We start from the raw sequence: 25,460 nt of genomic DNA on the forward strand, positions 1-25,460 counted from the left end.
GAAAAGATGCGTGTTTGCTCCGGCCCGAAGCGTTTGAACTCGTCCGTCCGCTGTTCCTTCGTAGATGCGACGCCGAAAGAGAGCAGAGCTGATGTGTGTTAAGGCTGGAGCATCACTTGCAGGAACTAGTCTCCCTAGGGCTTTCGTCACGGGAGCAAACGCCAGAAAGAAACGGTACTACGCATGGGGCTTGACTGGATGGGCTTTGAGATTTGGAAATTGTCTCCATCGCACCTCGCTATTCGTTCGACGACCGCACTTCAGGAGGATGCTAAAGGATGACGGCTCTAGGCATTCTTCAGAACTTATGTCCTTAGTCGCCTCTTTGAAGTATTCCTCACGTAGTGCATTTTCTCGTTGTCATCTGGGACTGGATCCACAGTATGTAACTTGATATGCTCGCTCGTCTGCCCCATGTCCTTTTACTTTGTATGCTCAACCATGAATGAATCCCTCCCGTGGTCCTAGAACGAGTAAAACCTCGAAACTAAGATCCTTGTTTCGAAAGAGTTCACATTGCTCCACCTTTCCAAGTCCAGTGAACCTCCCTTACGGCTCGCACCATGTCTACACGCCCCTCGCTTCCCACCACCCCAAATACTCACTCGTATATACAACGCTCCAATACGCATCTGCAGCACTTCACTTCTCAGTGCGGCGCAGACCTCCTCAGGGGCCTTGGCCAGGGGCTCTCCGCATCAGCAAATTGCTGCTGGTTGATATCCCTCGCGGCCATACCTTTTGCATATAGATCTTCTTCGCTAGATTCGTGGGACGGGGCAGCATGTGGAGTTTCCCGTGCTCCCGACTCATCCCGTCGCCATAGTTGTTCGAGGGGTTCAGCAACCTTTCCTTCCTGCCTAGGGGATTTCGAGCCGGCGCTTGGCCCACCGTCTGTCCACAGCTCTTCAAGGGGTTTGACGGGCCAGGCTGCTTCTACTTGCGCCCTGCTTGGTTCATCGTCCCTCCGTAGTTCCTCGAGAGGTATAGCGGGTAGCGCCTTTTCCGATTTCGACGCCCAAGATGGAATTGTCGCGCTGCTCGAGCTGCTGCTTTCGAACTGGTAATGCCGGCGTCGCTCCTCCCCCGACAGTCGCGCACGAGATGCCGGGCTGAGTGGCCTGTTTCCGAACGGCCCTAGCGCGGTGCTGTTGGTCGATGGCGTAGAGACTGGAGAAGGAGCGCTGGTGATAGGATGCGAGGACAGCGGCTGCGGGACAGCAGGCTGGATGCCGATTTCTTCTTCTTCGCGATTTGCGTCCATGCGGCGCGGGGGCGGGGTAGCAACGGGACTCCGCAGAGCTTTTATCAGATACCCGAGATGCTGGATGTAGAGGATGGTGACGATGTGTCCGACTGTAGCTAGGACGAGGAAGATTTGAGTGAGGATGAGGAGGGCTGATAGGAGTTGGTCGTTCATGGTGAGTCTCTGGCTGCTGGCGGGAGGAGGGGTGTCGCGGGTGTATTTATCGCCGGGAGCGCGTTCGTCGATGCTGTCCTGTGGGGAGACGGTTCGTAACGCTGTTAGAGCGGACGAACGAGAATCGTTGGACGGCGTGTAGAAGTTCTGCGCCCGCAATCCCTTGCGAGTAGCTCCGGACGCTATAGAAGCTAAGAAGTCCGTCGCGAATGAGTTTGAACGTCCCGTTTGCACGCGCGAATCCATTCCGAAGGGAGAAACATCCAGATGCGAACCGTACATGCATTCTATACATAAGAAAAGCCGTAAGCCAAGCAAGAGAGTCAAAAGTTCAGCTACAAAGAAGAAGAAGAAAAATACTCGCACAATCAAAGAAACAACCCTCGCACCAGATCCCCACCGCTGCTACCAGACCCACCCCTCACCACCCACCCCCCATCCCCCTAAAACTCCTCCCCCTCATCCTTCTCAATCACCAGCCCATTGCACTTCGCAATCTCCTCCCTCATCGCCACCGTCCAAGCCTCCTCCTCCTTCCTCTCCAACCTTACACAAACAAGCAACAGCCCATACCCCGAGCCATAAATGCCCAAGCAAGCCAGCGGCAGCTGCGGCGAAACCAAGCTCAGGATCCCGTAGAGCAGCGCGATGTTGAGGAAAAACGCGGCAGTGAAGGCAGCGACCATTGAGAGCGCGAAGACGATGTTGTTCGACGATGACGATGACGGCGACGACGACGTGGACATGGAGTGTTTAGACTTTGCTTTGCTCGCGCGCAGCTTGCTGAGGACTTGCGAGGCGACGGGGAAAGCGCGCATGCTGTTGTTGTTGCTGGCGTTGACAATTGCGGTCGACATTGTTGCGCCTCGTTGTTGTTGGTTTGTTGGAACGTGCGACGAATAGTGGGGGTTTTTCTAAGGTTCTGCTAGCCTTGTTTAGTAGGTCGATGACGTGCTAGGCTTGGGATTTGGACGAGTCGTTTGCGCTGGGTAGGTAAGGAGCGTGTGTCGCGTTGCGGGCGAAAATCAAACGGTGCGGGAAGTAGAGACGAACGAAAGGAGCGCGGAGAGCCAGCGAAAACGGCTCTATTAACTCGCGCGCACTTTATTCAGCTGCTGCTTCTGAGGGCGGAAATTGTTGTCAGAAGGGCTGCTGCGCTGCGGACCGGACTTTTCCTGTTCGGGGGGTGGTTGACGGACTTTGCGAAGTCCGTGGGGACGGAGTGTACGGCGGACGCAAGCCACGAGACTGAGACGGTGCGTTGTGCTTATTGGATGGGAGTTCTAACCGGAGTAGCGGAAAATAGGTCATTGGTGGGCTGGAGGACCGATTGCGCCACAGACCGTGAAGAGGGCGCGGCAGCGCTGCGTATATATGGTCATGGTAGCAGTAGATGTGATACTGGAGCCTGCACTTGTAAGAACTCTAAATCCTAGTCAGCTCCCACGTCGCACGTGAGTGTGGAGATGGCTCGATAAAGAGACGGACGTTTCTTAAATCAGTGGGAGGAGTCACTCATTCGACCAACAACCCATCGCTCACGGACTTGGCACTGTCACATGATGAATCCGTCACTCTGGAGTTGCTTGCCCAAGCTCATCCGGACGCACATTTCCTTGGCCTAGGCTTAGCTTTTTACTATTGGAGCGCTATCTGGTTTCAGAATATGCTCCAAGTCAGCTGGTATGGGGGAGAAAATAAAGATATGTTGGCCCGGACCGCGCCAAAGTTATTCGACAAGAAGTAACCCACGTACTAGAAGGTAAGAAACCCCTCCGCTGAAGCTGCGCCCTATGTGTAGCGTTTCTCTTAGGCGGAGCCGGTATTAGGGTGGAACTACATCTCTGTGCATCCCAACTTGTGTCTCCAAAGACTCTAGAGAACGTACGCGGATGATCAGACATGAATTCAGGTCATGGAGATAGGGGTCGCACCCTAACGGGTAATAGATCAAGTCTGACGTGGTGGCTTGATTTGGCTCGCTGATGGTATCTTCGGATGGGGAACGATTCAAGGTAATTGCGCTTCCACTTCTCTCACTTTGAATCATTTCCTTTTCCGGTTTTCGAGTCGATTCATGGCGCCGTCTGAAGGATTGAATGGGGCATGATGTCCTCTAGGACGGTTTTGATAAGCAAGTAGATCGGTCCGTCTATGGATAACTAGTTCAGGGCTAAAATACAAGGCTGAACTCCTGCGCAATAACGTGGAACTTGTGGCCGGACCATTCAATCTGTACCCTCAATTTGTTGGGGCGTTAAACAATCACTATTAGAATAGAGCGTCGACGGTTTCTAATGGCCCCGCCAATCGCGTTTCCAAATTCCACGAGACTGCGCCCCTACCCTATGTATCGTGTTCCAGGATGTACATTCTGCGGATCCCGTCCTTCGCGCCCTACGGTGATTGTTCAGGTATAGTGCAGCTTAGTATCTGGGTCGACTAATCGTGGCTTCTCCTTCCTTCTCTAAGGCTACAAGCCTTGCCTTAATAAGTCTGCAAGCCGATCTCGTAATCCCTAGAAGAGATTTGCCATAATTACGCCGTCGTAGTTTATAACAGTCTAGATACAGATACCGGTCCCGCGAGAGGCCGGAATACCGAAGTGTGGGGTAAAGCAAGATAAAGAAGCTGCGTGTGGGACCGAGTGCTTCCTTGGGCGTTTGCATTCTGGTACTATGGTGCGAGTGGCCTTCTCTGATGTGTTACAGCATCTCGTCACTTAGGGGATTCAACAAGCAACCATTTAAGACTCAGTATGTGTATATAATGAACCATAGCAGTCAAGGAAACGGGAACATACATTCTTCAAATCACTGAACGTCTCCGAATATATGTTGAAGACGCCCATAACAAAAGTAAATAGCAACACTCTCCCGAACCCTAGATGTACACACCTTTATGCCCACCTGCATTCACCTCACATTATGTCCCACCAAACCTCGTTGTAGTACATTCACCTCACGCCGGTCCTCTCGCCCCTTTGATATGACCTTCCAGGCTCAGCCAGCGTCTCATGACCCTGCGCATCAGCCCGTACTTCTCTTCCTTGCTGACTTTCCAGCTCGTACGCCTCTCCTGCACTGTATGCAGGAGGAGGATCCTCGTGCGTATCCGGTCTTGGAGGATGCGATATGTGGTGCACTTGCTGCGATCGCGGGCATGGATCCGCGTGAAAGACACACCAGACGAGCACGAGCACGAAGAAGACGAAGATAAATATGACAAGTGTGATAATATCTATCCTGAGGACTTCAAGTTGCTCTTTGCAACTGAAGAGTTCATCATCCAAGTACATCTTTGTGGGAATTGGGCTGCGATGGGATGAGTGGGGAGCATTATATACACTGTCGTAAGGAATCATCGCCTAGCGTAGAGTCTACGCTTCCCTAGCATCCAGCCGCTTAGCATCAGTGCAATCGTTCGGGAAACGCTGGGAGCAGCTCGCCCGGCGCCTCAGTCGGCGTAAGGGGTACGCGGTATACGAGCCAGCCTTCAACGAATCGTGACAACTGTACGCTGGCGGATCGTGGCCTGAAGCGTCGCTACTTGCATATACACCCTCGTTGATGATCCCCGTTGCCCGCTTGGCGTATCTTTCCAAATACCGTTTCCATAGTTGACTGGTGAGGAAGCATATGGAAATAAAGGATATGACGCTGTTTTGTTGGCTGCCACCCATTGCGGTGTTCGGGGTGAGGAGAAACGTCGTATGAAAACTGGCGGCGCATGACTGGTTGAGACTTTTGTACAGGCCTTGTCAGATAATAACGTGCGTTCGTGATCCTGTGTCATAAGCCGCCTCCGTTTGCATGGGAGTAGGAGTTCCGGAATTCACTGCTTGCAATGCTGAGTAGTTTATTTTCTTGTCCCGTTTGTTAGGACGGACTGAACGATGGAGTGTACGGGTGCTGTACTGTGCTCAATGTAGAGGCGTCATGCATGGGCGTTGGCGCCGCCTAGATCTGATCAGCGACAAACTTGGGCGGGCACAATGCGTAGAAACTCTCCCTGCTCTCCCTGCTCTCCCTGCTCTCCCATCACCAAAACCTGCTACGCCGCGACCCATCAGATTTTCCTGTATTGAAGCGAGGTAACATCTACACCACGCACACTTTTAAGTCACAACCGTAGAACATCACCCGTCCGCCCTGACGTTTTGCTCCACGCATCCATTCAAAAGCAGCATGTGCGCTTTCCGCCATGATAGTCGGGACTCGGGCCGCAACTATCAACTAGGAAGCGCACAAGAACCAACGTGGAAGAAATGATGGGTCGGGGTCCTCAGTGAGAACTTCACCCCAATGCCGGAGCTAAAGAATGAGGGAGTTTGACCACGCGCTCAAACCTATCGACCAATCAACTAGCAATTACTGTCAGTGGGGCTACTTATGCTTCATGCCCACGCACGAAGCCTGGGTTGCACTTGCGGATGCTAAGGACTGAGCGAAGGACATTCGCGCGCACCGTCGTTGTGCTGCTGTACTTTTAGTGACTGATGAGGACCAGATTCTAGGGCGGACAAGCGGTAGCTTGAGACGGCTTCTGACCAACCAAACACATGTCGCGCGGGAAGTCCCGGAGGAGATCGAATACGACTTCAGGGTGTTGTTGGATGTACAGCAATAGCGGCTTGGACGTACTTCGTACATGTCTCATGTCAGCTCATTAGCAAGCGATACAGCTCCAAGAGAGTATGCACACTTATTTGTTTCCAAGTTTCATCCTGAAGTCTCCCATTCACTAATCATTTCCACAGACCTGGCTTAACTGGCCGCCACAGCCCAAGTTAGCAATGGACAGCTTCGAGGAGGTGCACGAGATCCGCAGGTCGGCCAATATCCGTGAGCATGCTATACCTCTTTCTACTCTCGTTATCGAAGGCGGCGGTCAGTCTGGAACTGAGCTAGGTCTACCTAAGCTATGCTTCGCTTCGGTGACAAGCCGAAGAACGTGAGGCGTACATTTGGCCAGGGAGATGGACTAAAGCCGAGAGTGAGCAAGACTGTGTCGTTGGATAGCGAGGCCACGCAGACTGGATCGGACGGTGTCGCTGGAAAGATTCCGCCACATTCTTCAACCATACATTGCAAGGAGCGAAGTAGAGTCCCGATGATGAGGCGTGTATCTTTTAGGCCTTGGCTCAGATGAGAATCATAGAGCGCTGCGGCGATGGCGATGGCGAAGGCCCGTTGAGACGGGCACATTCGAGCACGTGGTGATTCCGCAGTTAGCAGCAGGTTACGGAGCTAAGGAAATGGCGCATGACCGGAATTCTATACGATACCCCTTTGATGAAAATGGAACGAGAGTGGATACAACGCAATCGGTATGCCAGCTTGGCGTTGTGCGTGGTGCAAGTGCCAGGTTTGAGGTGTTGAGTTCCCGGCTGGCCCGAGCGCCGCCCCGCCCGCACACTCAGCCATCAAAAATGATCTCCACACCGAACAAAAAGCTCACAACACAAAAAGGACAAAAAAAAGCAGTGTGCCAGGTCTAGCGACCGATGTGGGACTCGAACCCACAGCCTTGGCCTAACCTAAGTAGGAGGGCCACGCGCTACCATTGCGCCAACCGGCCCTTGAATTTAAGGAATTCTGGGTCTTGCAAACCTTATATACGCAATAAATGGGCAGGCGAGAAAGCCTCCCGAACAATTTGAAGAGAAAACATGCAAGAAGGGTTTGTGGCAAGCTGACATGTGGGGCTCCGGCGTTGGGTCGCACGAAGACCAGTCAGACATCGAACGCTAAGCCGCCCAGGGCTTGACCGCAGGCTAGATCACGTGACGGTTTGTTCATACCTTTTTTGAGTTTGTTATTCCCTCAGGCTAATGGCTACACTCGCTGTCCCGAGGAAAAGAGATTGCGATAGTCGTTCATTTTTGTCGAAGGTATTACCGCCGAGCACCAAGGCGGAGCAGCACTACTCTTCGCGCGAACAAAGAACCCCCTCCCGCCGCCGGTGATAGATGCATGCGTCCTCAAGGAAATAGTACACTGTCAGAGATAGCAGCATGATACACCATGTTGTGTCAGAGTACTTCAAGACCCTCAGATCTGCCTCGTCATCTACGACCTTCTCGGAGTCTCTCGATCGAAAACGGGCATTTGCCGTACGGGCATACGCATCGGCGGCCCTCCCGGCCTTGGCATCTGTCGAACAGGAATGGGTTCTGGAGTGGCACTCGGCCGGGGTCCTGAACGAGCGCGCCTATGTCCGAAGTGTTGCGGCGTCCCGTATCGCAGTGTTGGCATCTGCCAATATGGGAGCGGGCTTGGAGGTCCACGGTACGGATGGGCCCCTCCGGAGCCGTAGTAGCTGCCGCTGTCGCTCCCTTGGTCTTCCGCGTAGAAGAAGTATACGTACAGTATCCTGATGAGAGCTCCGAGACCGATTACGAAAGGTATCGTTTGACCGGCTCCGGAAAGCGTGTTCGCACCATCGATTTCGTTCCAGGAAATGGTGAGCTCAACTGCTGCGGTCACAGTCGCGACAACGATGAGTTTTGACCAGGTATCCATGTTTTGGAGACGACGAATGTGCTCCCTTTTATGACGCCTGCTGATAAGCCGCTTTCGTCTTTCGCTCGGGTCGGGAAAGCCGACGGCATGTCTGATTTTCAAGACAATGATGTAGAGGCAGACTATGCCGAGCCAAAAGTACATAAGAATGTTCAAGACGACTGAGACTTTGCTGTTGAGTCGAACCTGAGCGAGGAGGAAGCCGTACTGCTGGCAATTGTAATCATCCAAGTCCGGTACTCGATCGAACCAAAACCAGTACTGGAATACCAGCGCCCCGATGAGCATAAGAAAGTTCAGATTCGCAGACCGCGACCCTGGTTTCACCAGCGGATATCGGGTCGGATCCCAGTACGGGTCGCATCCAGTGAGAAGTCGCCAGAGAAAGATCGGGACGAGCGCCAGGTATGCACCGAACATGAGTAACAGAATGATGTACGTGTCGACCGGTTCGAGACTGTTGACATCGTTGCCCGTGGCAATGACTAAAGCCAGGAAGGTCGCTGCGACGAACAAGTCGATGCCGAAACGGAGGCCTTGGACTTCGGAAGGGGCTATCCAAGCCGCGAGTATCGCTCCGAACCATTGAAAGTAGTATCCCAACCGTATTCCCAGCCCATACATGTCGCTATTCCCTTCGAAGTCGCAGACTGCCATGTCGTCCGATTCAGACTCAATCCGGCGGCCACGAGAGGCGGGAGGGGCATCTCCAAGGCTGAGGTGGGCTGGATGCCTGAGGATCCATGTGGTGCAGCGGATGCTTGCAGGTGCAGCGATAACTAGATACGACTGCAGCTGATGCTGATCAAGCGAGATGCAGCTACTGTGGGAGTGGAGTGTGGGAGGCAGGGGACGGCCGACAAAAGAGGTTAGTCACGGCATTACGTCACACGAAGGTCCGGACCGAGTTAGCCCTGTACCGAATCCCAGCCACAACTATTTCCGCTCCAACCTCTGCTCATCGCCAGCCAACCTCTTTATAGCAAGCCATAAAAGGCCTTCCATCCATCAGTTCTGCAATTAAAGGTCCGAGGATCGAGAACCTCGGCACTATGCATCAAGCACGCGGAAAACGAGGCTACAAAAGACCATTGCATTCCCTATCAACAAGCCCGAACCCTCCTGCAAAACATCGCTCCAACAGATTCAAAGAGACACTAGCATCAGCTTAGAGCACCGAAACCTACGTCATGTGCAAAGGATGGTGACATGGCATCGTCGCATACTACAACTGCTAGGAGGACGCGTTTTCTACCATCCTTCCAAACAACAACGAGATGCCCCAACTAGTACCAACAAGCGCGTGCTCCTATACGAATCCACTTACCATGCCAGGAGTAAGCGTTATTCTTCTTCAGCGATGATCGACTCATCACTCTCGCTCTGCTTACGTGCTACCTTCCCAAACTCGTCTAATCCAATGAAAAGCGACTTACAAGACTGTAAATACGGGAACGGACAGCGTGAATAAGAGCTGAAGCTGAGATTCCTAGGTGCGTTAAGTAAGAACCTTCCCTTGGTGCAGAATAAGACTTTCTGCAATAACTCTAGGGCGCCTCTTTCCCAATGGTCTCGACTCTAGACGTCGTTCGAAGAGGTTCGGGTCCGCCTTACAATTCTTGCAGCGCATTTACCTCCACATCCACCTTCCCTTTCTCTACTGCTTCCATATCCGGCACATTACTATGCTTCGCACCATCAATGACTTCATCAATCTCTTCCATGGTCCGCCCCTTCGTCTCCACCCACCAGTAAGCAATCATACCAATCTGCAGAACGTCCCAGCCGCCGTTGATCATGTAGGTTTTCCATCCGATACGTTCGAGTGCGATAGGGAAGGCCATTGTAACCATCAACCTAGGGAGCCATCGTCAACATATGTCAGGAACTAAGCATTCAGTTAGAGAGACGTACCCTAAGCCAGACTGGAACGTCGTGAAAAACCCCAGCCCCTGCGCTCGGAGCGAGTAATTCAAAACTTCAGGACTGTATGCCGTGTTCAGCGGTGTCATTCCAAAGGCATACGCACCGCTAAACAAGAACAGACTTCCGACCGTGGCGTAAATACCGGGTTTATACGTCGTATCGCCGTACACCTTCGTCAGCGCACCGAGCAAGAACATGAACACCGTCATCAGTATCATGCTTGTCAGTCCCAGCGGCTTCCGGCCCATCTTGTCGATCAGCAGTGTGCCAGACACAGCGACGATAAACGAGAACAAGTTGAGGTAGACGTTGATTTGGAGCTGCGTGTCTGTGTCCGTTATCCCAGCATTTGTCAGCATGGAGCCAGTGTAGTAGGTGACGATGTTGTTGCCGCTGAGCATGCTCACGCAGTTGAGCGTCACGATGATCATGAGTCGTTTTCTTGCACCCTTCGTCTTTAGTAGTTCCCAAAAGGGCGTCTTGCCCGCACGCTCGGCGAAGGACTTCTCGAACGCGATTGTGTCTACGATCTCGCGGTACTGGATCCATACGGTCGGGCTGTCGATCTCGCCGTTCGTGTGCGTCGCGGCGAGAATCTCGAGCGCTTGGTTATTTTGGCCACGGTTAATGAGCCAACGCGGCGATTCGAGGAGGAAGGGTAGAAGGCAAAGACACATGAAGGCGAGCGCGGCTTGGACGATGGAGGGTCCGCGCCAGGTCCAGGTAGAGTCGAGCTTTGCGGTGCGCCAGGTTATGCCTGCGGCCGCGAGCCCTCCTTTTGACGGACGGTTAGCAGCACTTCGAAAACTTTCTAGTTCTACCTACCAATCATGTATGAGCAGTTGAACAATCCGTTTGTTAGACCCCTCCTTTTCCACCATGCAACCTCACTGACCCACCCTGGGACTTGCGCAAATGCGACTCCACTGCCAATGCCAATCAGGAACCTCGCGATGATGAACATAGCCATGTTTTGCGACGCGGTTTGCAACACAGCGGCGATGATATTGGTCACTGCCGCAAACGCCATAGCTGCTTTCCGTCCATAGCGGTCAGCGACCCAGCCACCTGGTGGCCCGGCGAAGAACTGGCCAATCCAAACGATGGATGTGTTGAGAGCTGTGGTCACAGTGTTCAGATGGAAGTAGTCCGTGTACGTGGAAAGGATATTGAGTCCGTTCATCATTGAGCAGTCGTAGCCTTGGTTCTGCAGAGCGCACGGTTAGGGGTCGGTCCTCGAGAGTGGAGATTTACGTACAGTGCATGATAGCATTGCGGTGAAGATGATCAGAGCTAGCAGCGCCTTCGAATTCCTCAGGACAACGGGCGAGAGGCGCGACCCTCTGTTCGTACCGTGGGTTTCCATCTTCGGTCGATATCTTCTGACGATAGAACTGTGAGCGCTGTGAGGCACTTTGAGGGGTAGCAGGAGTTATACCTTGATTCGCGAAGCTTTCCCAAATTGGATGTGACACGCATTTCTACAGGTGGTCGCGCGTGCTAGCACGTCATTATCCAAAATCTCGTTGCAATTAAGCAGCGATAAGCAGATCCACCCATACTCTATAAGATGTTGTGAGTATGCTCGAGCCCGACAGTTTGGTATACGAGAGACAAGGGACGGATAAATAGGTTGCTAGGGGAAGACCGTACCCGATTCTTCGTGAAAATGTGGCATGGCGAGGTCCGACGTGCGAATCAGCTATAGCATATCGCTGGCTATAGACTCGTCACACATTGAACGACAAAAGAGCTTCAGTCTAGCTTTGCCCTGCCGCTGTCGTCTGTACCACAGGGGCGGTTAAGGCAAGATGGACGCTGGAATGATCGGTTCTGTGTCTAGTACAGCTCAATCTGCGTTGGTGTATGGCCGGAGCGGGGGAACTCAAGTAATCGGAATGAAGCACATCTGTACTTGTCCATGAGACTTGGTACCTGATAGGAAGCTGATACCTTCGTCGATTTTCGCCGCACTTGGCGTACTCTCGTGGATAGAGCTTTGAACCCGAAGCTGAGGCTCTTGTCCGGGCATATTTGTTCCAGAAGAATGTATAGAAGAGATTCAACGATAAGCGGAGATTGGAAGTGGAGCAACACAATACCTAGGAGCCCAAGTGATCGGTAGACGACCTCGATCGGGATACCGATTGCGTTACTCCGATACCACCCCAGGTATTTATCATCTAGCTTTTAGATACCCGACCCAATACCAGGCAGACCCAGCATGTTGCGTATAGACTTGATACGGTGTACAGTTCGCATGTCTGTAGTTTCGTGCTGTTGCTGAATGCTCCTCGGATTCCTCGCATCGGCTTCCTAAGTGGTTCGGACCGGGATAGCCCGGCAGCCCTACCGAAACTGGGCTCTCGTGCGCCGGACCGAGTGAGTGGGACTTCACCCGCCGGTTGGGCAGATGCAACACACCTCCTCTTTACATACATACCTTCGTTTCAGAGGGCATGTCGACTGATCGAGAGGGAGGAGGCGCAATGGCGCAAACGGAGTCGACGGTCCATGTGCGCCCATACAACCCAGATATGGACTACGACGTTGTTGTTAGAGTCGTAAGTATTTCGTGCTCTCCTGCATACAAGACGAATGCTGCCATCCTGTGTGTCCCACTAAGATGTTCAGTTCCGCGAAACCATAGGCGATAACCTGCACTTCGAGCCGGCCCACACGCTCTCCACATACGCCTGGTGCAGACCCTACCTGCTCCTATCGCCTTCTACGTGTTTCGTACTCTCCAGCTCTTCCTCAGACGGGACATCGTGCTCTCCCGGTGAACCCGTAGGCTTTATTCTCGGGACGCCTAGTACCATGACTTTCGCTCAGCGCTGGCGCATTTCTTTTCTAGCGAGTGTGGATAGGATGGTGTGTCCTGAGCCTGCGATTCCCGACGGCGATGAGCGAGGATGGGATTTGAATTGGGATGACGATCCGGTAGGGACATTGCAAAGGGTGATATGGGGACCGGAGAGAGTACTGTTGCATGGTGGCCGGCTATCTGGGCTTCTTGAGGTAAGGATCAAGATATTCCGATCTCCCCAATGTACCGGAGGATTTGCAACTCATTTGAGGGACGCTGCGTGCAGAAGTACCCCGCCCATCTGCACATCGATATTCTGCCCGCGTATCAGCGAAAGGGCTGCGGAGGGCAGCTTATGACTGTTTTCCTGCAGAAAGTTAAAGGTACCACCAAACACTTTCCCACCCGTGCGCATTCTGGAGACTGACAGTGCGTGAAGAAGAAGGTGCCTCTGGCTGCCACATCATTATGCCCGCCTCAAACATCGACGCAAGAAGATTCTACGGTAGGCACGGCTTCCGCATGTATGAGAAGAGCATGAACGACGGCGGATCGGGTGAGCCAGGGATACTGAAGGATGGGTCGGTATGTCTAGTGCGGGAGCTTTGAGAATCACGACGGGGTGCGTTTTACGGAGAAGAAGTGGCTGCCGTTAGAGGATAGAAAGCCAATTCCGGGCTCCAAAAGGGAACTGGAAGAGCTTCAATGGATAAATAAGAACCTCGTGCGCTGGAGGACTTCGAGATTGTATTCCGTTGAGAGCATCGTTGATAGAATAAGAAAGGAACTGTGACGTCATCTTAGGGACCCCACCACCACACCATTGCAGCATTTGACTGGGGGAGGGATTTAAAAGGAAGACAATAACCACCCTATGGCCAGGGACGGTAATTGCCCATACTCATTCATGTTCCCTTTCGAAACCGTCCACTAAGCATACATGGCTAACTTGAGAGCCACCTTGCAGGATATCGTCGATGTTTGCCATGTCCATACCCTGCGCCGCCAAACCATGTTTTCCAGACCCACCACCTTAAGTCGAAGAGCAATTCCATACGGCTCATCATTTCGTATCATTTCCCTCCTCTGTCCACAGAAGCCACTCCTCCTTCCAAGTCTTCCCGCTCATTGGATGTAAGATATCAAGCTCCTCACGCGTCGTTCGGTCGGGCAACTCGCGACGGCCAGTTCCCCGCGGAGTAGGCGCCAGATGCAGATCCTCCAGATACTTCTCAGGCAGAAAGCCTGCCACGGCGATCTTGACGGGTACCTCGCTCAAATGGAAATTGGTCTTACCTCTCAGATCCGACAACAGCGAGATGCGCTCCCCCGCCATTCCAATGTCCCCTCGGTTTGCAGTTGCGGGGTTGATGCACTGAACCACCTGGATACGGGGTGAGAGGCCGTTGCGCGTGGAGTGGATTATACGGTGCGCTGTATGGGCGATCCAGAGGGCCACGTCGTCGAGGAAATCGGTGCCGAAGGTCTTCTTGAATTCCGTGACAAGATCTCCAGATGGACCTTCGCGGAAGTCGCGTAAACACTATTCACGTCAGCTCACTTTGCGTTAACTGGTGTAAACGGGGCTTATCTTTCGCCAGCTCCTTCGTCCAATACAGCGAGTTGTGGCTTCTGAGCTCACGCTTGTACGTGCGCCCCAGTGACGCCAACAAATAGCCGGGGAAACTCGTACTCCAGAACTCGGCACTTGCGATCAGTTTCGGTACGGGGCAGCTCTTGGCCTTACCTCGAGTGAATTTTTTAGCCTCGTAATGAATCGTTTTGCAGGTGGCGAGCATGGGCACGGGCACTGTATCTAGGGCTAGAATGCCTAGGGTCTTCGCAGGGTCATCAGGTAGGCGGATGTTGGTGTGTTTGCGATGGAAGAGAAGCTCGTAGACCATGAGTCGAACCTCCTTTGGCAGGTCGAGGAATCGGAACGGTTGTGCGCTCATCGTTGTTGTTTGCTTGTTGGGAGGAACGTGGTGTACTGAAGTGAGTGGGGGAGTTGCGGGGGCTCCGGGTTTTTATAGACCGAAGGTCTCGTGGGGCTTCACCGAGAGATTGTTGCTCACCGAGAGATTGTTGCTCGGTCTAAGACTCGGTCTAAGAAAGCATCAGGCAGCACTGTGCCGATACCCGAAATCACCCACAGAGTGAAAGAGTTCCGGCTCACTGAGTACTTAAAAAAATCTCAAAAGGTATTTCCCGACCCATCGGCTCAGCTCGGCACAACCACGCGCTTAATATTCCACAACTCGTACAGGCCTCACAAAGCGACAATGGGTCTTGCATCCTCGAAGCCAACCTTCCAACCCTTTCGATTCCTCGACCTTCCAAGGGAAATTCGATACATGGTGTACGAGCGACTACCGCGCACAACGAAACACATCACCATCGTCACGCACCCTCACCTCGGAGCCACTCTCACCCTCATCATGCACTCGACCCCGACCTCGATTCTCGCAACATGCCATCAAGCCTATGACGAAGCTCGGCCCTTCGTCCAAAAAGCGATATCCGATTGGGTGATAGAAGGAGGCGTCAAACTCGTCGTGAGCTCCGGGCCACACAGCATTCGCGTCCTCGAGGTCGTGGCCCAGGGCTTGATGGAAAAATTAGACGCAGAGCTGTTGTCCAACAGGCAGGCGCTTGCCGACGAGCAGGCTGGCTACCACGGCGCGCCTGCCGGCCATGTTTTTTGCGAAAAGATCCCTCCATACGTCAACGATATTCAAGGCACTCTTTTAAACCGCGCAGCCTGCATCAGCTTCACCAACCCCGCCTATTACTGGTCGGGCTGCATCGCCTGGTTCCGATTTCTCTGGTTGTTTTCAAGCAGCAGCCACGCCGTCGTGCCCTGGATCGACAAGTCTGCCGCAATAATAATGAAGCAAAAGCTCTCCACGGCGCCTGAGCCTCCAGCAGCTCCGCAGCTCGTAGATATCGTGTTCCGAGTCTATCCTTGGCAGAGGGCGGAGGATGTGACGATAGGAAACCTAATATATGGCATGGCGGATTTGGATGGCATCCAGAGGATTTTCCAGTTGAGAGGCGTTCGAGCAACACCCTGGGGCTGGATTGAACCGAACGCGGAGTTGGGGAGTGCGCGTCCGCCAACTTTTGGTAGAGTGCTGTCTGGGTCTAAGAATGATCAGATGTGGAGGCGGGGGGTGCTCGCACAATACTGGAGACATAGGTGGATTTGATGAGAGAGACGCGCGGGGTTGGCGTGCTTAACTAACCAAAGGAGAAACTACGTTAGTCAGTCGCGAAATGGGGTTGGATTTAAGCATTGAGAACTATGGTAGGTACTGGGTGAGGTGGAATATTGGTTCGTACCTAGGTGGTCCAGCCCTCGTACTACTACTCCTGGCGGATTTGAAAAGTTTGCGATTAAGGAACTAGACAAATAATGGGAATACTCATCCCACCTCTCCAAATTCGATACCAAAATAGAGTGCATGCGAATGAAAGGCCCTTTCGCCTCAGGTGTACGTCGGTCCCAGAGAGCGTGGTAGATGAAGGAGTGCTCGCCATTCGCTCATGTTTGACTTTTTATTGAAGAATAACAGACTCCAGCCACTCTTCCTCCCATTGCTCTTGACTGATAGCGACTCCCTCGGGTACCCCATAGCCTGAACACCTTTGAGAAACCGTCGCCACTCCATATCCACCCTCACCCGCGCTCTGCAACGTCGCAAATAGGTAAGGTGACACAACGCTGCCCAATGCTGTTCTTGATGGTACCCCAGTTGCATGAAATACCCTCTCATACTCTTCGACCTGTAGGATGCCGACGTAGGACCTAAGTGTCCAGCTCTTGGTAACCTCTCACGATGCTCAGTCGGAAAAGTAATAGTCGTAGTCGCAGTCGTTAATGATGTCCCTACAGCTAGTGGGACCGTCGTCAACCCAGGACTCTGACTCCCAAGAGAACTCCCCTCTTTTGAATATATTGTCGGCCGCGCGCAGGCGCTGAAAGCGGCAGCGTCCCGGCATCTCTTTTTCAAAAATATGAACTGTATCTTCCTCCTTGTTCGCATCCACCACAATCTGAGCTGTCTTGGAAAGAGCTCGGCTCAGATACTCTAAGATCGGAGTTAACCATGCTGTCCATTCCTTGAAGACGTCCTCCGGTTCCACTTGCGGCGATGCGTACGGAGAAGGCGGGGCCGGCTGCTCTGCGATAACGCCTAATATCGAAAGGTTACCGAGAACACCATCCCAAATCGTCTGGTCCATGCGGAAATCCCGGCAATAGGAAAGCCCCATGGGTCGTAAGACCAATATCATCTTCCGCATTTTCTCTCTTGCCTCAGGACTGAACAACCGCGCGAAATTCGATTGATCGTCGTCAACATCGACTCTGAAAGTATTCCCTCCGTACAGCATTCCCTTCACCTCATCAGTAATCTGGCGGCAAAGGAGAAGGAGTCCGGGTAAGGCACTTCGAGGAGACGGAGAAATTGCAGGACGTTGTCGCAGGGATGCTTGACAATAGTCGTCCAGCCGAGAGGGCTCGTATTCGTCGTCTTCGTTGCTATCCTCCCCATCTGTCGAAGAGGCTTCAACACTCTCCTCCAACTCATGCCAAGGGCGGTCGTCTTCGTCGAAGAAAAGATTGGCTCCACTTGTGTCGTACCTATCCCAAGTTCTGTCCCAGCGCCATGGCGGCTCGACCCATCCTTCGTGGCGGTTTTGGCGGTACATATTGCCAGAACATGTGAAGCAAAGGTTTTCTGGGATGCAGAATCGATAGATCTGCTGGCGGAGTTCCAGCGGAAGGGCCAGGAAGGCAATAGAGTTCGAGGAGGAAAGAGTAGGCACCATTGGCGTTACTGCAGCTCGCAGTACAGACGAACGCGATGTCGTGTCACACTAGGGTTCAAAGCCAGATCGAGATCGGGAACAAGGCTGTGTATTGATGAAGAGATGAAGAAGAAGAAGGCTACGCGGGGTAAATATACGTCATTAGCGCACGGACCCCCGGTCCATCACGAGACGACGACCTGGGCAATCAGCGCTGTGACACATGACGTACCTGGGGCTGCACCGAAAGCAAACCCCAAAATTTCCTCACTAAATAGGAAATACTATTGGCTTTTCCAAAAATCACTAGAGAAGTCCTCATGCCGCTGGAACATGGGAATTAGTGATTTCCCAAAACGTGCTGCGCTGTTTCACGTGACGCGGCGGGCATTTGGTCACATGAAATGTTTAATTCTGCGGCCATCCGCAGACCGCTCTCCATGAGTCCCGGCAAGAACCTCAACGCCCTCCACAAACTCCAGAACCTATCTCAAAGATGACGCCACACCGGTACACTGCGGGACGCAGGCAACCGGGAGTGCGAAGGCGCTACAATGGCTACGCCTCTTCGAAGATGTTTGGAGGGTTATATAAGAAGAGAATGATATTTGCTACAGAAGCTGAAGCGGATACGAATGGGGGAGCAAATAGTTAATGACTCTTTGCGGCAGACGATGGTGGCTGTGCTGATAAACTAGAAAGAGAGGGATGATGCCCGCCAGCTCTTCCCGTCACTCGGCACAGGGCGAAGGCTAGATGCTCTGCGCTCTCCAGGGCTCCATCGCGAGCTCAACGCCATCCGTAATATTGTAGCAATTATCATAAGCTTTAAATCACCTCTCGAAAGGGACGTACACTAATATTACTCTCTGACCTAAAAGTCATACTTCCCTCTTTCACCCAAGGCCGGAACATCGGTTTCTCCGAGGTTAAATATCGCCGTAGAACATCAGCCTGCCTGATGGCCAGCCGACCGCCGATGTTTCCCCGAACTCTTGTTTTGGCGCTTGATAGCAAGCACCACGTGCCGATGCAGCTGCGGGAAACGAATCCTCATTCCCGCACTCTTTAGCACAAGCAATGCATACCCACCATGGAGAGATACGAAGAATTGCTCCGTACTCATCCCGCTTCACCACACCGCAGTCTTCCCAACCTTCATCACCGGTAGCCTCACCGGGAAAGTCTCTTCGCGCTTCTGAAGACCGTGGCAAGCTGGATACCGACGCGAATCGATCCCGAGAAAGCGACCAAAACGAGTTTCCAGATAGCCGAAAGCGACAACTGGACTCTCTCCACAACGACGAGGGTTAGGAATGAACCAGGCGCGGATGATGGTGCAGTACTGACGGAGGAAGAACGATCCCGAAAGATGCAGGTGCGACCTACGTCTAGGAAATCTAGACCGCAGGCTCCAGCCGTAATTGACACCGTCATCGACCTCACAAATATTCCTTCGCGCAGTTCGGAAGACGAAGCGGACAGAGATATTCAACACCCCGAGACGCGAGATTACGCACAAGGCGAGGATACCGCGATAGGCAATGGCGACGAGGAGGTAGAAAGAGGCATTCGCCCCGACGGTGCAGTGGAAGACTACGCTGACGAGCTTTATGACGCCATGCGGAAAAGAAGTGGAACCAGATTCGAAGATGCGGTATCCGGCCAGCTACGCAAAGGAGGCTCCAACGACGCTGGGGACGAGCTCGGAGAACGCATCCGAGCCGCTATCTCTTACACTCGCTCTCAGGCTAAGAAGAGAGAAACCCCACGTGTGTACTCAAACTTCAACGTCCCAGTTACCGACCCGCCCTCTGATGCGCTCACCCTCCTGCGCAACACCGAAAGCGAAGGCTTCGCGACATTCATCTTTGGCACACCGATAAAGGAGTGCTACTCGCTCGGCGTTCCCCCCACACCCAAGCCCTTCAATACGATTGATCAGCAATGGTGGATAGGCCTTTCCCGTGCCGAAGTGCGGGCCGGACCGCTGAGGACGGAGACAGACGTGAAGGAGGCCAAGAGAGAGGTGTCGAGGGAGATGGACCGGAGGAAGAAGAGCGAAACCGCGCTCAACGGTCATCTAAGAAAGGAGGAGGTACACGCCGGAGAGTCGTGGAGGCGGCAGGAGCTGGGATTGCCGATGACCGGGCAGCTGGATCAGAAGATGGTGCGCAAGGCCATGAGTGAACATGGTTGGGACTACGATTCGGGCAATCCAGGCGGCACAAACGGCGACGACGTGAACATTGGGCCCGAGGACGGCAGCGAGGCGACAACAGGCAGGACCGAGGATGGCAAGAGCATCAGTCGGGTAAACCGAGGTTGCAAGACACCGGCGCTCCCCGACGCCGAGCCTCATTGTGCTGACCATGGAAAGGAGCCAATGGCGAAAGCAGCCTGCCAGCGATGCAAGAAGCACAAAAAAGGTTGCGATCGCGAGCGGCCCTGCGAGCGCTGTAGAGATGCCGGCATCGGCATCGAAGGCTGTATTAGCGATGACGAGGTCAGAAGAAAGGCAGGACGTCCTAAGAAGGCGGATAGCATGGCCGTCAGAACTGATACAGGTGCCGGTCCGGGAGAGGTGAGCCGGGAGAGGTCGAGTACATGATAATAGCAACGGCGAGAGGGTTCCTGAAACCTGATTGAATGTATGCAGCCACTGGAATCTTGTTGTTCTAGCCTAAAAGTCGCATTCTTGGTAGCCGAAATTGATAGACTTGGATAGAAATTTCGCAACGATGGTCCTGTGGTGATTCATCATTCGAGCCAGCCGGTTACCCAGGTCTCTTCCAGCATCTGACCTAGGGAAGGTATATAACATCCGAGACCGTACGACTCAAAATCGACATGATGTGGTACGAGTACGTTGCTAGACGCTCGGGATGTAGCCTCTGCGACGCCAGCAGTAAGCACTCCAGCGCACACAACCGCAACCCCACGCTCGCAAAGGCGGTTGTTCAAGGCGTGCAGATCTGCGCCAAGCGCCCAATGCCGGCCGAGCCCCGACACGGCCAATGTATACTTTACAAGGTGAACAGGTCGCAGCCCATGAATGTAATTCTCTGGGTTTCCGTATCTCAACTGATGGCCGGCCTGGTGGATGAATTTGGCGACAAAGCGGCTGGATCGCTTGCTCTCGAGGGCGGTTCGTAAGCGACCCTCAAACAGCTGAGGAAGCGTTAGGCACGGACCTTCCCCGAGTCGGTAGACTTCTAGGGCATCGTACTGCTTCACAGCAGCTCGCACGACCGCGTCCAGCATGCGGCCTTCGCCGCGGCCGCTGACGCTGTCGATAATCCTGGGTGGGTTGTCCAGAATGAACTCCGCCGTCGTCGCGGCGACAATTGGTCTTGCCTCATCGTGAACCAGCTTGCACGTCGCGAGTATAGCGACTGGAACTGACCTCACAATGAAGGTCACGCGATGGGATGGCTCATCGGGGTGTCGCGCCTGGTGATGCCTGATTTTCCGCGGCAGCTGCTCGTAGACGATGAGACGAATTTCCTTTGGAAGGTCCAAGAACCGGAACGGTTGGGTTTCTGTGTTGGGTCTCATGGCTGGAATGTTGAATGTTTTCGTGGCTGTGGAACAGGTGGACGTGGTGTTGAGGTGATACTGGAGGTGGGACCGGCTTGTGATCTAGGCGCAGGTGGCACCTGGGCAGTTCGATTTGGCCGCCTTGCGCTAGTCCATGTACGGACTAGCATGGGCTTAAAATAAACCCCGCAAGCCTCAATGCTCACCACTTGCTCAGCGACTTACTTTTGACCTTAACAACGCCGCTCAGGAATAACCCCAAAATGCCTTATTTTCTTAGCGCACGCAAGCATATTCTCAAGCGGTATTACATCAGTATGAGACATCGCAGTAGGCCTCAGCTCATAATCCACAACCCACTGGATTGATAGCAGCCGGACACGACAGAGTCCAGTATCCTATTCAGAATTTCGAGGTGGCTCGGCCATCTGTACTAATTAGGAGCGGCGCTCTCGACCTCCTTACACACCACACTCTGCCTTCCATGTCTCCTCATCATTTGCTCCAGAGTCCCTGTCCGTCCTCGATACTACCGCGACATAACGCACGGAGGCCCACAAGAGCGCCCGGGGGATATCCCGCCGACACAGAAGAGATATACCTCTTCATCCGGGATCCTGGTCTTCAGCGCACGCCTAGTCCACTAACGTAAAACACATCCAGGCAACCTTCAGCAACGAATGCCTCTTCCGACAAAGGGGGAGATTTTCGGGGAGGGGAGGGGGAGGAGGGGGGTCCGCTCGCTCGTCGCCTAATGCAGGTCGTAGCAGCACCATGATGTTGGTGGCGATGGTTGAGCTATGTTGTTCTAAACATCCGCTTGCTGTGCACGGACGATGGCTCAACAGGAAGGCACTCCACAACCTCTAATGATCCTTTCAAGTTAAGCAACGGTGGGCCTTCGGAGCTCGGACTTGCTGGGACCAGGATGTCATATAGCCACATGTCTCCGTCACCGTCGATAAGCACACGACTCTACTTGGTCCAACCAGAGATGTGCCTCTCTCATCCAGTCCCCTCGCATGCTCATGAAACCTGCTTCCCCTGTCCTGCATGAAATCATCCCAGATTTGACGATAAGTCTTGTCCTTCGGTAGCTGTCCTAGCTACTCCTGGCATAAAGATCGCATACCATCACCAAGACCATGGGTCTCCACCTTCGCTTCCAGCGTATTCGAATCAGTGCTGAGACCGAAGTAGAAAGCGAGAAGCTGCTCCATCTTGGTACCCTTCTGTAGCCTCCAAGAGATCTGGCTAGGGAAACCATACCATCCCGTAATCGTCAATCACCTCAGCCATGGCGTCCACCAAAGCGGTTCGAAATTCAGCGCCTCGCTCGCCGAGTTGTAGGCTATATCTGTACGCGCGTAGAAGGGGTGTGGACTCTTTGTATCGAAACTCGTGCATGCCGCGTCGCTTGGTGAAGATCTTGCCGGCCAGCTTCCAGCGGCAGTGTAGGCCCCTCGGAGTGAGTGCTGGGGAGGGCTGCGATTCTTGAATACTGAGCGCGTATCTGGGTGGAGCCTCATCTATGTCGATGCAGCGCGTTTTGGGTGTTTGAGCGTAAAGTGGAATGAGCTCTGGGGGGTCATAGAAGCATTCGTCAATCATTTTTGGCTCTGAGGAAGCGGTGCACGCGTTGAGGAAGATGCTGTTAGTATTTAGTGAGGCTCACTCCTTAGCTACAGGAGTCGACGTCAATGTTTGAGTGGTTTATTGTAGATAGGTAGCCACCTTTGGAGGTCCCGGTATAGAAGTGAAAGTTAAGTTGCACGCCCCGGTATGTTGCAGGGCGTTAAATAAAGAAAGGCGCTAGGGATAAACGCATTTTGTTGAGAACCATGCTCAAGGTTGAGTAGATCGACACTTAAGCATTTAAGGTTAGAAAGCATTAGACTACTCCACTTTCCTTCGGCGGCGCTGAATCTTTCGCTACCATACACGTTTTAACATGCGAAATATGTCAATCCGTGGTGTGGGACCCTACGCCCATCATTTCGTGGTCGACATATCCCCTCGTTTCCTCAATTTGTAGCTCGTTCCTCCAAACAAACATGGGCAAATAATGGATGGAGAAGGTATATTCTAGTGATGAAATAGCTTCAGAAAATTTTGAGTGCATCTAAGGAATTTACGGCATTTTTGGGGAAGAGTTGCGTCTCGTACCTCATCCCGGTTGCTTCCAGATATTGCGTTAGTGAATAGACACGTATAACGACATGAGTTAATTGTAGGAAGCTACTGATGAAAGATCTATATACAGATGCAATAATATCACATGAATAGCAGCCATATCCAGTCGCCCGGGTGGTCCATAGGTAACATGAGACTTCTATGTCACGTGACTTCAGCTGTGGTGCAGCATAAATATGCGCACCTGGCTTCTGCTTCAGCTTATGATCTGAAAAGTCCGTGTGTAATCATCCGTGATGAGAGAATGCAGATATGGAATCCGGATATACTTCAAAAGGGCTGAGCAACGGAGGCTTAGTAAGCGGCACAGCCGGGGGTGGTGATCCCCGGTCCAAGGCCTGAACGACTATCGCTCTTTCTCCATCAGCGCCATCACCACGCATCCCACCCCGGCTTACTATATCCTACGCCCGAAGTACGAGGGCTTCGTGGCACCTTTGTCTTGACCCAGAACGCAATGCCGCCGCCGTACACCCCACTCAATGCCGACAAGGACGAGATCCGCATTTTGACGCTGCTGCCTGGTCAATCCTCGGATCCCATAGATTGTACCCTTCAAGTCGCTTCGCTCGATGATGCTCCAAAGTACGAAGCCCTATCGTACGTGTGGGGTGATGCAGTTGTCCAAAGAGAGGTTTTCGTCGACGGCCACCCTACCAACGTTACTGTCAGTCTCGAGACGGCGCTTCGAGCTCTCCGAAATGAGGACAAGCCTCGTGCCCTGTGGGCTGACGCCATCTGCATGAATCAAAGCGATATTCTGGAGAAGAACTTCCAGGTCCCGCTGATGGGGAGAGTGTACGCCGAAGCGGACTCCGTTTTGGTATGGCTCGGAGAGCCAAGTCCAGAAGTGGAACTTGTCATCACATGTCTATCGCGACCCGGTGTTGACCAACCGGAACTGCTGTCTGGACTCCTTTCAGAGATGTCCTTCGACGACCTAGTAATGTTCTGGGAAGGGCTCAATCAAATGATTACGCATAAGTACTGGACGAGAATGTGGACCTACCAAGAATTTCGATTGGCAAAGGCGGAACCAATTATTGTTCTTGGGAGGTCCGTATTGTACCCTTCTCAGCTAGAGTCAGGCAGCAAAGAGGTCATGGATGCTCTCGAGAGCGCATTGGACACGTCAGACCAAAAATATGACCGGGCACGGTTTGGAAAGGCTTGTCGCAGGCTTCGCTGGCTCTTTGAACGGAGCAAGACCTTCGCCATGGTCAAGAATCCTTTAGAGCAATGTACCTTGAACAACCAATCCCCAGAGACCCTATCACAACTCCTCATCGACACTTGCGTCCGCCGATCTGAGGATCCTCGGGACCACATTTATGCTCTCTACGGGCTGCTCCCCAAAGTAAGGCAAGCTTTACCTCCAGATTATGGGAGACTGCCGAGACATATCATGCATGACAGCACGATGTATGTCATCAATGAAAACTCGGCCGCTTTTGGTGCTCTGTTGCGCATTTACTGTCTCCAAGGCGACCGCCTTAGCGACTGCAGCGTGCCATCTTGGGTCCTTAATTTCGCTTCTACTTTGCCAATATGGGACTCCCCATATGCCCCGCCAGAAACCATTCACCATCTTAGTCCGAGCGTTGGTTTGACGGAGCAAGTCGCTGAGGATAACTCGCTAGAGATTTCGGACGATGGGAAATTGCTCTTCATACGCGCGCGATCATTGGGAAGATGCAACGTGCATTTCAGGTTCAGCGACGACTTGAGTGAAGTAGCTAGCCAAGTGCGTTCGATACCTTCCATGGCCCAGGCCCGATCGACTCGAGACCAGAGAGCCAATATAGATCGTCGCCTGACAACAATGCTCCTAGCCCACGAGGGCACTCAGTCACAAAACTTGGTTGAGAAAATCACCCGGGACGACCTGGAAACCTTACACGTCAAGCAAGATGACGGAAGCGATGAACAACATGAAGTACGTCGATGTCTTCGACGATTGCCAGGCAAAACAGTTTTCTCCACACCCGCTTGCACTATGGGAATCACTGTGGCAGCTGTACAGGATGGAGATGTCGTGGTTACATCAGGCGCAGTTTCCTCACCAATGATCCTCCGTCTGGAGGAGGGAGAGCGGCGCTCTGCATTTGGGCGTGAACAGATCCAAGCCTATCGATTGGTCAGTCCCGCCTACGTCGATGGCATCATGGATAACGACTGCATGGATGGCGCAACGATTGAAGAGATTCGAAAGAAGCGCTTGGAAGATTTCATAATA

At 53.0% G+C, this 25,460-nt stretch overlaps 10 protein-coding genes and 1 non-coding gene across 11 annotated transcripts; 4 read left to right on the plus strand and 7 right to left on the minus strand.

Annotated features, from left to right (window-relative positions):
- Positions 1 to 649: 649 nt before the first annotated feature.
- On the minus strand, positions 650 to 2,544 carry BU26DRAFT_553240 (uncharacterized protein; the record flags this gene model as incomplete). The annotated part of the gene is made up of 3 exons (XM_033832196.1): positions 1,897 to 2,544; positions 1,701 to 1,707; positions 650 to 1,602 (listed from the first exon to the last, which is right to left on the minus strand). Exons 1-3 carry the CDS (start codon positions 2,275 to 2,277, stop codon positions 650 to 652), a joined length of 1,341 nt encoding a protein of 446 aa, XP_033680283.1. The 5' UTR covers positions 2,278 to 2,544.
- A 4,376-nt stretch (positions 2,545 to 6,920) lies between these two features.
- BU26DRAFT_t44 lies at positions 6,921 to 7,000 on the minus strand. Its single transcript has one exon. It is a non-coding gene; the product is annotated as a tRNA-Arg (tRNA).
- A 243-nt stretch (positions 7,001 to 7,243) lies between these two features.
- BU26DRAFT_607578 (uncharacterized protein) lies at positions 7,244 to 8,769 on the minus strand. The gene has a single exon (XM_033835771.1). The coding sequence runs from the start codon at positions 8,599 to 8,601 to the stop codon at positions 7,492 to 7,494; it is 1,110 nt and encodes a 369-aa protein (XP_033680284.1). The 5' UTR covers positions 8,602 to 8,769; the 3' UTR covers positions 7,244 to 7,491.
- A 785-nt stretch (positions 8,770 to 9,554) lies between these two features.
- On the minus strand, positions 9,555 to 11,236 carry BU26DRAFT_567874 (MFS sugar transporter-like protein; the record flags this gene model as incomplete). The annotated part of the gene is made up of 4 exons (XM_033833708.1): positions 9,555 to 9,801; positions 9,859 to 10,645; positions 10,696 to 11,077; positions 11,129 to 11,236. 4 exons carry the CDS (start codon positions 11,234 to 11,236, stop codon positions 9,555 to 9,557), a joined length of 1,524 nt encoding a protein of 507 aa, XP_033680285.1.
- Positions 11,237 to 12,359: 1,123 nt separating this feature from the next.
- Positions 12,360 to 13,288, plus strand: BU26DRAFT_433080 (uncharacterized protein; the record flags this gene model as incomplete). Its single annotated transcript, XM_033824013.1, has 4 exons — positions 12,360 to 12,434; positions 12,505 to 12,852; positions 12,969 to 13,062; positions 13,119 to 13,288. 4 exons carry the CDS (start codon positions 12,360 to 12,362, stop codon positions 13,286 to 13,288), a joined length of 687 nt encoding a protein of 228 aa, XP_033680286.1.
- Positions 13,289 to 14,961: 1,673 nt separating this feature from the next.
- On the plus strand, positions 14,962 to 15,888 carry BU26DRAFT_507970 (uncharacterized protein; the record flags this gene model as incomplete). The annotated part of the gene is made up of 1 exon (XM_033827041.1): positions 14,962 to 15,888. The coding sequence occupies one exon, from the start codon at positions 14,962 to 14,964 to the stop codon at positions 15,886 to 15,888; it is 927 nt and encodes a 308-aa protein (XP_033680287.1).
- Positions 15,889 to 16,248: 360 nt separating this feature from the next.
- Positions 16,249 to 17,606, minus strand: BU26DRAFT_66740 (uncharacterized protein). Its single transcript, XM_033836181.1, has one exon. The coding sequence runs from the start codon at positions 17,510 to 17,512 to the stop codon at positions 16,523 to 16,525; it is 990 nt and encodes a 329-aa protein (XP_033680288.1). The 5' UTR covers positions 17,513 to 17,606; the 3' UTR covers positions 16,249 to 16,522.
- A 514-nt stretch (positions 17,607 to 18,120) lies between these two features.
- On the plus strand, positions 18,121 to 20,102 carry BU26DRAFT_553244 (uncharacterized protein; the record flags this gene model as incomplete). Its single annotated transcript, XM_033832197.1, has 2 exons — positions 18,121 to 18,800; positions 18,835 to 20,102. The coding sequence occupies exons 1-2, from the start codon at positions 18,572 to 18,574 to the stop codon at positions 20,100 to 20,102; spliced, it is 1,497 nt and encodes a 498-aa protein (XP_033680289.1). The 5' UTR covers positions 18,121 to 18,571.
- Positions 20,103 to 20,176: 74 nt separating this feature from the next.
- Positions 20,177 to 21,110, minus strand: BU26DRAFT_66753 (uncharacterized protein). The gene has a single exon (XM_033836182.1). The coding sequence runs from the start codon at positions 21,047 to 21,049 to the stop codon at positions 20,252 to 20,254; it is 798 nt and encodes a 265-aa protein (XP_033680290.1). The 5' UTR covers positions 21,050 to 21,110; the 3' UTR covers positions 20,177 to 20,251.
- Positions 21,111 to 22,285: 1,175 nt separating this feature from the next.
- On the minus strand, positions 22,286 to 22,642 carry BU26DRAFT_567881 (uncharacterized protein; the record flags this gene model as incomplete). The annotated part of the gene is made up of 1 exon (XM_033833709.1): positions 22,286 to 22,642. One exon carries the CDS (start codon positions 22,640 to 22,642, stop codon positions 22,286 to 22,288), a length of 357 nt encoding a protein of 118 aa, XP_033680291.1.
- Positions 22,643 to 23,476: 834 nt separating this feature from the next.
- On the plus strand, positions 23,477 to 25,293 carry BU26DRAFT_507974 (HET-domain-containing protein; the record flags this gene model as incomplete). Its single annotated transcript, XM_033827042.1, has 3 exons — positions 23,477 to 23,521; positions 23,592 to 24,968; positions 25,057 to 25,293. 3 exons carry the CDS (start codon positions 23,477 to 23,479, stop codon positions 25,291 to 25,293), a joined length of 1,659 nt encoding a protein of 552 aa, XP_033680292.1.
- Between the last annotated feature and the right edge of the window lie 167 nt (positions 25,294 to 25,460).

The sequence above is a fragment of the Trematosphaeria pertusa genome (genome assembly GCF_010094035.1).
Source record: "Trematosphaeria pertusa strain CBS 122368 unplaced genomic scaffold BU26scaffold_12, whole genome shotgun sequence".
NCBI lineage: Eukaryota > Fungi > Ascomycota > Dothideomycetes > Pleosporales > Trematosphaeriaceae > Trematosphaeria > Trematosphaeria pertusa.

Coding starts and splice junctions, on each gene's coding strand:
- BU26DRAFT_607578 (XM_033835771.1), bottom strand. CDS start 8,601: ATGGCAGTCTGCGACTTCGAAGGGAATAGCGACATGTATGGGCTGGGA.
- BU26DRAFT_66753 (XM_033836182.1), bottom strand. CDS start 21,049: ATGAGACCCAACACAGAAACCCAACCGTTCCGGTTCTTGGACCTTCCA.
- BU26DRAFT_66740 (XM_033836181.1), bottom strand. CDS start 17,512: ATGGTGCCTACTCTTTCCTCCTCGAACTCTATTGCCTTCCTGGCCCTT.